Source organism: Cricetulus griseus, chromosome 8, assembly GCF_003668045.3.
Source record: "Cricetulus griseus strain 17A/GY chromosome 8, alternate assembly CriGri-PICRH-1.0, whole genome shotgun sequence".
NCBI lineage: Eukaryota > Metazoa > Chordata > Mammalia > Rodentia > Cricetidae > Cricetulus > Cricetulus griseus.
In genome coordinates this window covers 8,585,652-8,601,174 of record NC_048601.1, presented here as the reverse complement: position 1 = coordinate 8,601,174, position 15,523 = coordinate 8,585,652, and the positions used below count along the sequence as shown (strand labels likewise).

Here is a 15,523-nt window from a genome sequence, read left to right as displayed (position 1 = left end):
TAGAGTAATTTCTTATCAAACATTGCCAAGGAATATGCCAAGCCACCGAGCCCAGGTTGTGGCCCGCTACCCTGAAGGTTACCGAACACTCCCAAGAAACAGCAAGACTAGACCTGACAGTATCTGCAGTGTGACCCCCTCTGGCCATGAGAAGACTGGGCCTGGAACAACGGAGGAGAAGAGGCGGTCCATGAGGGACGACACCATGTGGCAGCTGTATGAATGGCAGCAGCGCCAGTTTTACCACAAGCAGAGCACCCTTCCTCGGCACAGCTGCCTGGGCAGCCCCAAGCAGCCCCTGGTGAAGGTCTCTGACCAGACGATGTACTCCATCCCCACCTCACCTTCCCATGGGTCAGTGGCTGCTTACCCGGCATTCTCCCCACAACGAACATATAGGTCGGAAGTGTCCTCACCCATCCAGAGAGGAGATATCACGGTAGACCGCAGGCACCGGGCTCATCACCCTAAGGTAAAACAATGATGTTGTGTTAACTCACTGCTTAAGAATGTTGTATTTTCTTTCTAATACATTGCTTTAGAGGAAAGAGAATGGGAAGTTAACAAGGCTGTTTTTGTCTTAAAACTTAAAACTCTGGCAAAATACCATGTGTAGAACCTAAGCTTTTCAACATTTAACCCCAGTGATGCCTTTATTTGTTGTAAAGCCTCGTGTGTGTGTGTGTGTGTGTGTGTGTGTGTGTGTGTGTGTGTGTGTGTGTGTGTGTGTAGCCAAGTGTTTTACATTTGAAGTTTCTCTCTAGTGCTTTTAATTTTAAATGGGATCCCTGTTGAGTTGCCCAGATGTTCCTGCCTCAGTTTTTTTAATAACCTGGATTATGGGTTTGGACCATGTTTTACCTGCTCTTCTATTGCTAAAACACAATAACCAAGGCATCTTATTGAAGGAAGGGTTCATACTTACAGTTCAGTAAGAGTCCATCACTGTCACAGTGAGGAGATGGCAGAGGCTGGCATGGAAGCAGAAACAGCGGTGATGTCATATCTTAAACAGCAAGCAGGGGGAGGAAGCAGAGTGGTAATGGCTGGTGGCTTTTGAAACCTCAAAGCCCATCCCCAGGGACATACTTCCTCCAGCAAGACCAGACCTCCTAAACCTACCCAGGCAGGGCCACTCACTCAAGACCAAGCATTCAAATGCCTGAGACTATGGGGCACATTTCACCCAAGCCACCACAGGACACCACACCCAGCAAAGGGTTTTTTGTTTGTTTGTTTTGTTTTGTTTTGTTTTGTCTTTTTCAGACACATTATTTGTTCTTCACCATCTGAGGACATACCTTGTTCTTGTTATGCCCTCCCCCCTCCCCATAGTAAGACTCAAACCCACCCTGTGTGTGCTCGGTGAGTGTTCAGCCACCAAACCACATCGCAGCTCACGCTGGGTTAGGGGAGAGTATGTGTCCATAGTGTGCATAGCCATGTGTGGGAGCCAGAGTTCAGGGTTGAGCATCTGCCTCTATCGCTCTCCACCTTATTTCTTGAGACAGGGTCTCTCACTGAACCTTGATTGGCTAGCTGCTGGCCAGCCGCTGCTGCCCAGCACTGCCGCCACACTCGCCACATTTTACATGGGTGGTAGTTTCAGAACTCAGCTCTTCCTGCTTATACAGCCAGCACTTCACCCACTGAGTCATCTCCCCAGACTGCTGTCGCTCATTTCTATTGACTTGGGGGTTTTTGTTGGTTTTTTTTTTTTTTTTTTTTTTTTTTGGTTTTTGGTTTGGTTTTTTTTGTTTGTTTTTGGTTTGGTTTTTTTTTTTTTTTTTTTTTGGTTTTTTGGTTTTTTTGTATACTTGCCAACTGTGCCTTCTCCCTGGCATGCCTGCAAGTTCACTTTATTCTTGGAGACCAGCCTGAGCTGCATAGCAAGAACCTATGGCTCTGCAAACAATGCCAAGAGGAATTATTGACTTTATATAGTCACAATTAAGAATTTTGTCAGGTCAGAGGCAAGTGGATCTCTGTGAGTTTGAGGCCATCCTGGTCTACAGAGTGAGTTACGGGACAGGCAGGGCTACAGAGAGAAACCCTGTCTTGAAACACAAAAACAAATTAATGAGCAGATTCACTTAACCGCCTAGATTGTGAGACCCCACCCCCACCCCCCACCCCCCACCCCCTTGTCAGAAACAGAAAAACAAAGGAAATGGCTGGGCGGGGATTCATGCCTACAACTCTAGAACTTGGCAGGTGGAGGCAGGATGCTAGGAAACTCAGGTCACCCTCAGCTGCATGTCAAGTTTAAAGTCACCCTGGACTATACTATAACCTGTGTCAGAGAACAGGGCAAGGTGTCTGATCCCTAGAACTTGCATTAAGAAAAACAAAAGCTGGGCATCACAGCACAGACTTGTCATCCCAGTACTAGACAAGGAAAGGCAGTGGATCCCTGGGGCTCATGGGCCAGCCTAGCCTTCTTGGCAAAGTTCCAGGCCAGTGAAAGATCCTGTCTTGAAAATAAAAAAGGCTTGCACGCATACAAAGGATCACCTTGAGACACTTTTTAAACAAGATTTATTTGTTATGTATACACTGTTCTGCCTTCATGTATGCCTGAAGGCCAGAAGAGGGCACCAGTTCTCATTACACATGGTTGTGAGCCACTGTGTGGTTGCCGGGAATTGAACTCAGGACCTCTGGAAGAGCAGTCAGTGCTGTAACCTTTGAGCCGTCTCTCCAGCCCCACTTTTAAATCTTTTTTTTTTTTTCTTTAAAGAGAGAGTCACACTGTATAGTCCAGCCAACCCTTAAACTCCACAATCTTCTTGCATCACCCTCCCGGCTCTGGGATTGCAGGGGTGTACCGCCAGCTTATCTTCACAGAATCAACCTTGTCACACATGGTTTTCTATCCTTTGCAGATGAACTCTTTTTATTACCACATTATGCACAGCCAAGAGATGAAAGTGTGATAGACTAAGGGACATTAGCGAACGTGTGTGTCAAGGGTTCACTGATTGACATTTAGGTGCCATTTTTGCTAGTGAGCTTTAAGAACGTGCCACTTTATTGAGCTTAGCTACAGATCAGAGATGAATGTCTACATTTACCTGTAAGAGCTTCAGGGTATCCACTGTCACCAACTGCAAATGCCACAGGTGTGTTTGGTAACATACAACAGAACAATTGTCGTAGCAGAGTGATATGAAAGCAGGTATGAAAAACCAGCTAAACTTGCAAAGCTGTCAAACTGCACTGATCCTGCCACTAAGTTTTTTCTGTAAAGAACATGAAGCAGGGCCACTGAGACGGTGGAGTAGGGAAAGATGCTTGCTCTGGAAGCCTGGCAACCTGAGGTCAATCCCCTGAGCCCACATAAATTTGGAAAGACAGGGCCAGTGCCACAGAGTTGTCCTCTGACCTCCACATATGCACCATCCACACATGATGCACAAGAATCATAATAGTAAATATAAACTATGTAGCTAGAGGTCCAGGCACAGTGGTTCATGCCCACTATGTGTAGTACTAGGGTAGTGGAAACTAGTAGATTAGGAGAGCAAGTGTGAGGCCAGCCTGAGCTACATGAGGTCCTGTCTAGGGAAAACAACAACAACCACACGTGCACACACTCACACACGCGCACACACACACACACAACACACCACGCTCCCGTGCATGCACACGTAGTCTGAGTGCTGCTGAGCCCCTCTTCCTAGAATTAACTCTCTTCATTAGCATCTGTCAAGTAAGGAATGTTGGTATGTCTTATCATAAACACTAATGACAATTGTAATTGGTATTTTATAATGTAAATATAAGATTACTCATCAATAACATTGAAAAAAGGTGCCCACCGAATTATATTTATCTTTGTTTCCTAGCATGCCTATGTACCTGACAGGCGGTCAATGCCAGCTGGCTTAGCTTTACCGGCTGTTAGTCCTCAGAGCCTCCAAGGCAGAACGGTGAGTGTGATAAGCTTACTTATCATATGCCTACTTTATTTGCTGCCCAGAAAGGCATGAAGCTGACGTGGCTTTTCAGTGTGAATTTTCAGACACCATCTACAGAAGAGAACAGCGCTACTTTTGTGACAAATACCCAGCAGCAGAAGAATGTAGATTCATAGCCATACTGATGCCTTTTTGGCTGCCTTTCCCTAAATGCCCAAATAAAGGAGAAAGTTTACAGTTTACTATTTAACTCTGGGTTTTTGATTTATTATCCCCTTTATCTTCAAAATTAAAGCCAGGCATGGTGGTACACAGAAGGATGCCTGTGAGTTGAGGCCAGCCATGACTACCTAGCATACAAGAGCTACATAGTGGTGGGTTTTTTTGTTTGTTTGTTTGTTTGTTTCTTAAAAGCCCAAGTAGCTGAGTAGTGAATGCTTGCATAAGATATGCAAGACCTGGATTCAAGCCCAGACACCCCTACACCGGAGGTTCTCAACCTGTGGGTCTCATATTACATATCCTGCATATCAGGTATTTACATTATGATTCATAACAGTAGCAAAATTACAGTTCTGAAATGGCAACAAAAATAATTTTATGGTTGGGAGTCACTACATGAGGAACACTCTCAGCACAGACTTTGGAGTGATAGTGGGACAAGTCCAGCGAGCATCTGTCTGGCCACACAACAGACCTTTTCCCTGTGAGATTATTTTATTCCAAGACCAAGTCTTGGTATTTATATATATCAAGATGTATTTATATATATCAAGAGCCCGGTATATATCAAAAACCCCCCTGGGACTCTTACTTTTCTTCTTGCTCAGCCTCCTTGGTGTTGGGATTATGTGAGCAGACTGCCATACTTGGCTTCTCTGTGAAATTTAGTATGAATTAGCCCTTTAGAGCCAGAAATACACTGATTTATGGATTCACACAGAGAAAGGCTCTACCATAGTCAAAGTTGTCCGTGACGGCTCACACCTTTACTACCAGCATTCTAGAGACTGAGACAGGGTTGCAAATTGGAGGCCAGCCTGGGAGACAGGAGGGAAAAAAAACAAATAGAAAACCACCGCAAATATATTTTCTATTATTCAAATTTAGAATTTAATATCAGTTCCTGAAATCAGAGAAAACAGGTGACTTTCTCTTTGCTGCAGCTTGGTTTTTGCTCTTGTTTTGTGCTTGCTTTGATTTTAGGCAAGGTCTTGCTCTAACAGTCTCCCTGCCCTAGCCCCTGGAGTTACCATCACTGCTGGAATGCCTTTCTCTGGGTGACTCTGTTGTCAGTAGATAGTCTGCTGGTTTGAGGATGTGATTTTAACACCTGTAGGATTGTTTATTATTATTATTACAAATTTTCTTCCTACAGTAATCAAAACAAGCTCATGTCTTTTTTATAAATGTTTTGCTTCATCTTACACATTTACTATTATTACTATAAGGGAATAGTTCCTGGATTTAAAGTGATTTAAAGTGATTGCAGTTTGTTTACTAGAACTGTGAATATATTTTATTAAAAAAACAAGAACTAGGTTCTAGCAGCGGTGGTGCACACCTTTAATCCCAGCACTCGGGAGGCAGAGGTGGGCAAGATCTCTGAGTTCCAGGACAGCCAGGGCTACACAGAGAACTGTCTCAAGCAAACAAACAAACAAACAAAAACCAACCCAAGAACTATTTATATTAGATTGTGGTTGTGACAGAGCATGCGGAGGTCACAGTAACTGTCAGCTTTGCTCCCTCTAGTGGATGTTCAGCATCACATTTATTTACATGGCCAGTCATGCCTATTTATTTGGCTTCAGAATGAGAATATATAAGCTAACTTACAGCCTCCTGTCCTTTTGAAAATGCTGTTGTTGTAGTCCATACACTAACTAATTTGGGTTTTCTGTCAGTCAACCTGAGGTTTAGAATAGCCCACTCTACCAAAAAAGAAAGAAGAGAGTGGAGCAGTCCCTTACCTGCCCACATCTCCTTGGCCAGACCTTAGGAACTGAACTCGATGGTCAGGAGATAAAGCCTGTCCCCGAGTCGTGCGGTCACCCCCCAGTCATGTAGTCCCAGTATGCTTTTTTGGGTTGGGAACAAAAACATTTGGGCTTTTTTTTCCCCCTACTTAATGTAGTTTGAAGTCACATGATCACTGAACACTGCTAACTATAAAAGCCCTCTGCCTTCTCTTTGTCCGTGCCCACCTTCATCTGAGGAGTCGGGGAAGCTGTAGTTTACTTCTGAAGGCAATGCTCGGCAGCACCCTGCCCCCTTGCCTCGGGCCCAGGGGGAAGAGCCCCTTTCCCCACCCCTTACAGTCCTTAGACAAAGCCTAGAGAAATAGCTGCTGCTGGACCCCTTTGTGCTCTGCTCTGCGGTGTGGAGGGGCTCACGTGCTGGCTGTTGACATCTTTCCTCCTCTGAGGGGCAGCCAGAATCACCTGTTTGCAGAGTGTGTGTGCAGCAGCAGAGGCTAGGGGTATGCCCAGAGCAATATTTGTTTTCCTCTCCCCCCCCAAAAAAACAATAAAATTGACATTTTAATCATAGAAATGCCGTGGACGCTCTGTTGGTGCCCCTGGGAAGTGTGACTGGCCTCACACACCGAATCTTAGAGTCTGGAAATGACACCCAAGTTTTACGAAGTGTGACTGGCCTCACACACCGAATCTTAGAGTCTGGAAATGACACCCAAGTTTTACGTTTCTGAAATGTAATTCTTGTGTTTACTTGTTCTTTGCAATCGTTTTGGATGGGCCAGCATTGTTGTGTTGCTGGAAGAGTCTTGGGTGTGGGTTTAACATCCCGATGGCATCTGTGAGGAGCAACTTAACAGTTCCCTGTGCAAAGCTTTATGGTGGGTGTGTGCTTTTGATGCTTGACATTGAAATTCCTCCGTGAGTTCTGAGAAAATGCCTGCCTGTCGTGTTGTTTTGCTGTAAAGTAACACTATTCCTTCTGTCTCTCTAGATGTCTATGCATAAATGTAGGACCCCTCATCATAGGGCCTAGGCGCTATGATGCCAACCGTAAGAGGAAACTTGCCAAGAAATCTTGGTTTAATAGCTGTCACTTAAGACAACAACAATTAATCTGTTTTCCACTGTTTGGATTCTTAAATTGTACTCCTTCAGCCAGAGGAGCTTACGCTGCTGCTAATAAAGCTGAGACGGCAGCAAGCGGAACTGAGTAGTATCCGGGAGCATACCTTAGCACAGCTCATACAGCTGAAGCTCGAGCCCCACAGCCCAAAGGTCAGCTATGGACACGTGCGTGCCGTCTGCCGCCATCGCCACCCACTTACTCATCCATGCACTCTGTGTCCTTGGTGTCAAGCATGAGCCTGTACCATCATCACGGGAACCTCACAGTCTCCTATTGACCCTTTGAGAATTCAGCGTGTCTAACTGAGAAAACACAGAGAGGGAGAACAAGTTTGTTTCTCCTTTTAACCTTTGACTTAGCCAGCCCGTCGGGAGGAGGAAGCAGGGAGCCACACTGAGGTCTCAGGGCAGTGCTGCTGTTGAGTAAAGTGCTTTGACTTGCACGTCTGATAAAGCAGGTGCTGAAAGCTTATGCTTTCAAATGAAGCAGAAAGTCGAAAATTCACTGAAAGCCTCATGTTCTTACGGGGTGGGTGGGGGGTGGGGGCTGAACGCGAAGTGTTTCTCAGCTCACACGTGTGATCCCAGCACTCAGGATGTGGTTGGTACTGGAGGGTCAGGAAGTTGGGGGCTGGTCTGAAATCTCTCAAAGGGTTAATAGCCTCTGTGTGGGGGAGAAGGGAGGGCTGCAGTCAAAGGGTTAATGGCCTCTGTGTGTGAGAAGGGAGGGCTGCAGCAGCAGCAAGGGTTGGGCGTGTGAGGCCTCTGTCTGTGTCTGTAAACCATTGCAAGAGGCTCCCTACGGTTTTGCACACTTGAGTATGTCATCTGTATGCTGACGGCATGTTTGTGAAAGTTGTGTGCTGTGGTACTGCGCTGTTTTTCTTATTGCCAACTGACCTTTTGATGACTTGCTCTCTGTCCCTCTTTCCTTGACTGATGGCCACTAGAATGAAATTCTTTCTCATCATCTGCAAAGGAACACCATATATTTGGATCACCAGGTGGGGTTTGTAGAATTTTCTTACTATGACACAAATTAGAACTTACGATGATACGACAGTTTTTTATGGCTACTCAAGTATCTTGACCACTTTAATAACGTGACTTCTGCAAGCAACAATGAAGACAAGGGGCATTTGTGAGTGTCAGTGGAGAATACAAACACTGAGTCACCTAAGATTGAGAGCCATGTCCTCTGTGTCTCTTCCCTTATATCTCATGAAAATTCTCAGGTCCTGAGGTGTATCTGAGCCTGGGGGCAAGCAGGGGAAGAATGAACACTGTGGATGCCCTGCTGGCAGTTGTTGAGGGGAGCAGTAGTGTTCTGAATTCCCTAAGCCTGGTGCTGTCTCCCCGCACAATTTGGTCTTTGCCCAGTAGGCAGAGCCTATTTCACTGGGCTTCTCCCCATTGCTTTAGTGGCGGGGGACCAAGAGGAATGATTACAAGTAAAGTGAAAGGCATGGTGACTCCTGTTTTCCTGGGCTACAGACAGACCCTGTCTCAAAAAGGGAAACACACCTTGAAAAGTGAAAAGTATCGGTAAACCAGGATTGTCCCAGATTTTACTTCTTAGGCACTTTGAGTGTCTTTTTAATGGGCCTTATGAGTAAAGTCATTAATACAGATCAAGGTAAACCTTACTTTACTTGCCTTAAAATGTGTAGATTTGGATTTTTTTGATTTTTGAGACAAGATTTGGACATTTTATCAAATAAAGTTCCTGTCGAAATGGTTCTAAGACAGATGCTGGCATCTTTGAAAGGAAACAATAAACGCAGCTTTATAAACACTATATTAAAAAGGCTTTATGCCAGGGATAACTCGGTGTTGGCACATTCAGTCATTTTAATTTTAAAAAGCACACTTTCTTAGTGTGTAACTTACATACCTCCCTTTCATTTTTCTATGATTTCACGTGTTGGAATGCTTCAGAAGTCAGCGTTGTGTTGCTCAAGTTCAGGTCTTCACTGCAGAAGCCTGGGCTGATGAAACTCAGTCATGGCTCTAAAATGCCCTTTGGCAGCAGTGTAATAAAGATGCTCACCTCACGTCCTGAAAAGCTTCTGGGGTCTATGGGAAATAAACTGCCCTTAAGCTTCCTTTGTGCTGTAAACTAGAGCAGCTGGCACGGTAGCTCACGCCCCTGGTGCAGCCGTCCAGAGCCTGGGAGATCAAGACTGACGCTGTCTCAGGAAAACTTACCAGATTGATAGATAGCGAACAGACCATAGATACATTCTGAAAACCTGTGGGATGCTATGAAAATTAGTCATAAAAAATAGTGTCAGCGTGAGCCAGGTTGCAGAGAACCTTTGGAAGTAAGCCTAATGGCTTGCTGTGATTAGTAATCTCAGTAAAGTCCATGGTCAGCTACAAAGACGGGACTCTGGGGATTGCCATATAAGTGTGTTGTACCAACCGTGGTTCCTGAGATGCTCTTCCGACCCAGAACGCAAGTCCCATCTCAGGCACTTGTGTCTCCACTGGTCTCTAAACAAGGTCACCGTTGTAACATGGTGAAATACTGGTCATTTGTAGTCTCTTGTCTGAAGAGTTTTCAAGTGATTTCGCCTTTTTCTTGGATTCTGAAACAGTCACATTATTCCATTTTTAAATTTTATAATAGGAGTAATTATAGAAAAGGTTATTCTGTGTGATAACTTTGTATTTAAATGTAGCTGCTTCTGATGGTGAGCATGTGACTGTTTTTAGATACCAGTTAAATGTGAAACCTTTATGAACAAAAACTATATCTAAATGTGCATAATCTTCAGGCGACCTTGGGGCTGGGCAGATGGCTCAGCTGGTAAAGTGTTGGTTGTCCATCCCCAGAGCCCAACATGGTGGGACACACTTGTAGTTCCAGCACTATTGTGGAGCAGTCTGGCTGGCCACCCTAGCCAAACCAGCAAACCTCAGGTCTTTCGGGGGGCGGGGGGGAGTCTCAAAGCAGGGGGGAAAAAGAGAAACGACACATGGTTGACCCCTAACTTAGACACATAAGCACTCACAAAATGTTGCCTAAAGAAAATCTCTCCTTACATACATTTAACAATCATTTCTCAAAGTGTCCTGAAATGGAAAAATTTGGACTGCATTATGCATTGTGTCTCCTTGCTAGCTATACAGTGTGTAAAAGTGAGTCTGATTGTTTTAGTAGAGTTTCTCATTCAGTACAAACCTTTGTAGTTGTCTGTCTGGTTCCTGCCATTAACCTGTTTCAGCTGACCAGGTCTGGTGTTTTTGCAGGCGTTTTGGGGTGTCCAGGATTTATGGGTTTTATAGAACCACAAATTAGACATGGGATCAGAGGAACAGGCTCTGGGCAAACTCTAAAGGGCACGCCTCAGAGGAAAGTGTTCTGACTGACTCTTCCCGTCAGCTCCTGCTGCTTCCCACTCCCATTAAGTAGGAGCAATCCACGCAGCCTCTCTCTAGCCTTCTATGGGTGCCACGGCCACCTAAAGGAAATTCGTTTAAATTCTATTAATTTAATTCTATTATTCATGAAAAGTAGACCCAGAAGACTCCCTGAGCTATTTCAGGGGTGAATTCATGTCCGATGCCACTAAGAGGCTACAGCAGATGAAGAAGGTTCCAGCTGCAGAAGGTTCCAGCTGCGTTGCCAGAGAGCAGGAGGACTGTAACCTTAAACTCCCTGTCTGAAGATCCTGCCTCCTGGCCTGGTCTCAGTAACTTGAGCAGCAGAGCGTGCCTTGTCATCATCACCTCTAAGGTGATGCTGAAATGGCTTAAAGGGCACAGCAGCGCTGGCTGTGGTGGTACACCACTGAATGGTAGGCCTGCTGCACTACAGACTTAGACCCCGTCTCATAGAATCAAAAGGTGAAGAATGCTAGCTGTGCAATTCGGTGGTGACCTTCCCTCTGCGTTCTGCTCTATCCTGAAGTACACTGTCACAGATTACTTAAAGAGCTAGCAAACTTCTTGACGTCTGTGTTTTTAATGCTATTTTTATCTACTCTTTGAGAATCCCCTGCGTGTGTATGTTGTATTTTAATCATATCCGCTCCCTCCAAGCTCCATGTCCTCCTCTGCATAACCCGCTGAGTCCAGTTGGTGCTGCCCCATCTCATCTAGTTCTTCCGGCCCCGCTGTCCATTCCAGCTTCCCCGTTAGTAAGAACAGTGGAGAGGTGGATGGCATTTAGATGGTTCCTTCCTTCCCTGAAGTCTTCCTGCTGACTCTTAGGTAGACAATAATAACAGAAGATGGCATGCTAGGAGTGGTGGTTCAGACAAGACAGGCAGCAGCACGGGAGAGCTCCAGGTACCAGGGCTAAAGTCAGAAACTAAAGCCTACCACTTTTTACTGTGCATTTTCTAAAGGGGTACTTAAATACTTAGGAGGAGGCAGGAAAGTCACTTTCGTTGTTGTGTTTTTGGGTTTTTTGAGACAGGGTGTCTCTGTGTAGCTTTGGAGCCTATCCTGGCACTCGCTCTGGAGACCAGGCTGGCCTCGAACTCACAGAGATCTGCCTGCCTCTCGGATTAAAGGCATGCACCACCAACGCCCGGCAGAAAGTCACTTTTGATACTGCTTTTTTTCTAATTTTCTTTTAGATTTTTATTTTATGTGCGTGTTTCATCTGCATGTAGGTGGACAATACCACATTTGTGTCTGGTGCCCAAGTTGGTCAAAAGAGGCCATCAAGTTTCTGTCAGAAAGCAGAGTTTGTAGTGTGAGCTTGCTTGATGTGGGCTTGTTGGCAAGAAGTTTACTTTGGAAATTGTAGTGAGTCTTTCTTGTTGGACTTTCTTGGATTACCAACCCCCAAATAACGACATGGACACTTAGTAATTATGAAAGCTTGGCCCTTAGCTTAGACTTGTTCCCAACTAGCTCTTAACATCTACATTCTGCCATGTGTGTCTGACATGCTCCATCAAGGGCATCGCTGCCTCTCTTCCCAGAGTTTCTCTCTCCTCCTGGAAGTCCCGCCTCTTCTTTCCTGCCTAACTACTGGCCATTCAGCTCTTTATTAAACCAATCAGAAGGTGCCTTAGGCAGAAACACATCTTTACAGTGTACATGAAGATTATCCCACAACAGGAAATGGTACCAAGGTGAAAGCGAAGAGTGAACAGGGAGTGACAGCCATAGGTACTGGGTCTCATCTTATTAAACTTTGACAAATGAGCAAAAAAAAAAAAAAAAAAAAAAAAAAAAAGCTGGAGAAGTCACACAAGTTCACTGGGGAATTACAGGAAATTGGCCCACCTCCAGTGCTCTGGGGCTGAGACTGGCTTCCACCGCCCTAAAGCTGTCTTTGAATACATGAGCCCTGGGTGTGTTCTCTTGTACAAGGTACATGGAGCTAGGTGGGTCCCCACATTAAACACAGATAAACTGATAAGGTGTGGAGAGGATAGGACTGGAGAGATGATGGCTCAGTGGGTACAGCTCTTCCAGAGAACCCGGGTTCAGTTCCCAGCGCCCAACGTGGTGCTCACAACCGTCTACACCTCCTGCTCCAGGGGATCCGATGCCTTGCGGATTCTGCACAGACCATACGTGCAGGCAAGACACCCACACACATAAAATTAAATTTAATACAAGAGAAAGATGTCCTCAGCTCGCCAGCAAACATGAACTTAACCAGAGCTTCTCATCTGTAGCTTTCATATCTAGAAAAAACCCTAAAAGCAAAGAGTAAATAGGATCCCAAGGAGGGTGTGAGTCATTCCGTCCAAGAGCTTTTTAGAGCAGACTGCACCATGGCTGGATAATGTGTCTGCATGGAGCACCCTCAGGTCAGATAGGAGAGTTGCCCAGGAGTTGTGTCCAGTGGTTCCAGTGCACACTGGGGAGGGACCCCTGCTCTAATGTGTCCAGTGGCTTCAGTGCACAAGGCTAAGGGACCCCTGCTCTAATGTGTCCAGTGGCTGCAGTGCACAAGGCTAAGGGACCCTTGCTCTAATGTGTCCAGTGGCTTCAGTGCACAAGGCTGAGGGACCCCTGCTCTAATGTGTCCAGTGGCCGCAGTGCACGCAGCTGAGGGACCTCTCCTCTAATGTGTCCAGTGGCTGCAGTGCACAAGGCTGAGGGACCCCTGCTCTAATATGTCCAGTGGCTTCAGTGCACAAGGCTGAGGGACCCCTGCTCTAATGTGTCCAGTGGCTGCAGTGCACGCAGCTGAGGGACCCCTGCTCTAAATAGCCTTTGGTTCAGAAGTTTAATTATCCTGTGCATTGAACTGCTTCACCGTCCATCCTAATATGCAGTCAATAATTGGCTACATTGATGGAAGTAAAAGCTAGCTGCTGCACTGCACTCGGTGAGATTCTTGTGACAGGATAGTTGTATGCACTCCTTATACCCTGGGAGAATCACAGAAATCAACTGACATGATAAACACCAGACCTGTGTGCTTAGAAATGCTGAAAATTTTGTTAGCCACCTACCTTCCGTATCAGAATGCTTGTCTTTTGAATGCTTTGGCTAACTACAAAGCTGTATGAAACTAAACTTTTCTAGAAGCCAAAATGAAGTAGAGTATAGCTGGAATTGTGAGTTATGCTTTCGGCCTACCATGGCAGGTGCTAAAGAGGTTTGCTGAGTCCTTACTAAATAAGTTTTATTTTAAATGTCCTTGAATGATTCTATATATACCGTTATACCATGAGAAAATCCAAGAGTGTATAAAAATGCCTATCAAGACTAATTTTAATAAAATATGCAAGTGGTGAAAATGTTGGGTACTATAAAATTTTAATATCCTTAGAGAACTAATTTTTTTCTGACTAGCCTTATAAAGAATTACAGTTCGTCTAAGTTTTATTACTGGATAAAATTAAACAATATCATTTTTCTCCTTCTAAATTCACAGATTGCCGCTCTCTAGAAAATTTAAGTTGTCTTTTTATATTTAATGCTTTGCCATCTGAAAGTAGCTGTTAATTGGCTGTATTGATTAAAGTAAGACCTGACTGTAGCACTGTAGCGGTCGGTGAGGTTTATTTTATAATCTTTGGTGTATTTTATGGCTTTAGGTACTTGCTTGAAATTGTTGGTATGCATTAAGTCTGTGCAACCATGGGGTGAAATGAAAGCAACTGCACTGTTAGGAAGATACTAAAGTAGAGGATATATTTACAGTGTCGTCTTTCAAATCTACCTGTGCTGTAAACTGATGTTTGCTGTATGCTCCTCCTGATTTGAAATAGATGAAAGAAAATGAACCTATTATCACCATGGTTCACACAATGATTGAGAACTCGGCGCTAAGACCACAACTGTACCAACAAGTAAGGTCTTGGACAGTGAATGACGCTGCATTGTCATCTGCAAATCCCCTCAGTGACAGCCTTGTCTATCCTCAGACTTCCTCATGACATCAGTGTTTTTACCTTTTGTTTCTGTTTGTTTGGGAAACCGCACTTCATCCATGCTCCCCACGATGCTGTGGTACCCTTAGCATGGCTTTGCTGAACACTTGCCATTGAGTATTAAGTGTGTCATCTCCCTAAAGCTTTCGTTTACATCATGTGGTTGGTAGATACTTGGAGGTCTGCAGTAACTTAGCAAGAGTTACTAGGTTTCTGTGGACTCACTCTGCAGGCGTGACCAGCGGATTTCAGGGAGAAAGATTGGTAAAACTGTTTCCTTTTGAACACAGCCCTCCAAACCCCTCCTACTGCAGTGACAGGGCATTCCGTGGGTGGGCGGTGATCGTCTAGTTTCTGTATTGATGGGGCGGAGCCCGGCCTGCAACAACCGAGACGTAGCCGCCCTGTGGGGGCGGTTGGTTCTCCTGCACTGCCATGCCTCCGGGGGCATTTCCCACATCCCTTCCTTTCTCACACATAGAAAGCGTGTCGGGGAGTTGGCAGGCTTTGACTTAGGAACCTTGGTAACCTGCAGATCTGCAAAGGAAGTCTCATGTCTCTGTCCATTGCTTCCAGTTATTATTTATCCATGGTCTAAATGTCCCTGGCTCTGTGTTCAACAGCATCGGCTTCTTCCACTCCCGCACGCTCCAGTCCTCGGGGCGGTGAATGGCCTGTGGGGATATTTTTAAATCATAACGGAGAGGAGAGAATTAAATCAACATGAAAAATGAATGTAGACCCTAATTCAAACGTGGAGAGCACCTGATCGAAGGAAGTTTGTGGGCTTTGCGCCGGCTGGAAAGGCCCAGGTTCCAGTGGCTTTGAAGTGTGCTTGTGGTCAGGTAGCAGGGCTTCGGGAAGCCAAGAGATGAGGCCTACTGTGGTCCCAGTTTTCAAAATGTTTAAAATGTGTTTAATGACTGAAAGCATCTTTTAATTTGGGAGAGATAACCAAAATTACTAAATATTTAAAGTTAAGCAGCTTTACTCTAAGAAAACAGAAGTGGCATCTTACCTTGTAGCGTATGTGTACACACCTGCATAACCCTCCATGGCATGGCATGTGTGAAAGTCAGAGGGCACTTGGCTCGGAGCAGCTCCTTCCTTCCACCCCACCCGAAAGCTCAGTTCTGCAGGC

General features: G+C 45.2%; 1 protein-coding gene across 10 annotated transcripts in view; it reads left to right on the top strand.

Moving 5' to 3' along the window:
• Plekha5 (pleckstrin homology domain containing A5) overlaps window positions 1-15,523 on the top strand; it is a 176,523-nt gene that overhangs the window by 127,430 nt on the left and 33,570 nt on the right. For 8 of the 10 annotated variants that reach the window (XM_027429953.2, XM_027429959.2, XM_027429952.2 and 5 more), the window contains 2 exons: window positions 4-472; window positions 3,849-3,932. In XM_027429953.2, the coding sequence (XP_027285754.1) occupies window positions 4-472; window positions 3,849-3,932 (553 nt within the window). Of the gene's footprint in view, window positions 1-3; window positions 473-3,848; window positions 3,933-4,011; window positions 4,186-15,523 lie in introns of those variants that run through there. The other 2 variants (XM_035448418.1, XM_035448414.1) reach the window with 2 other exon arrangements.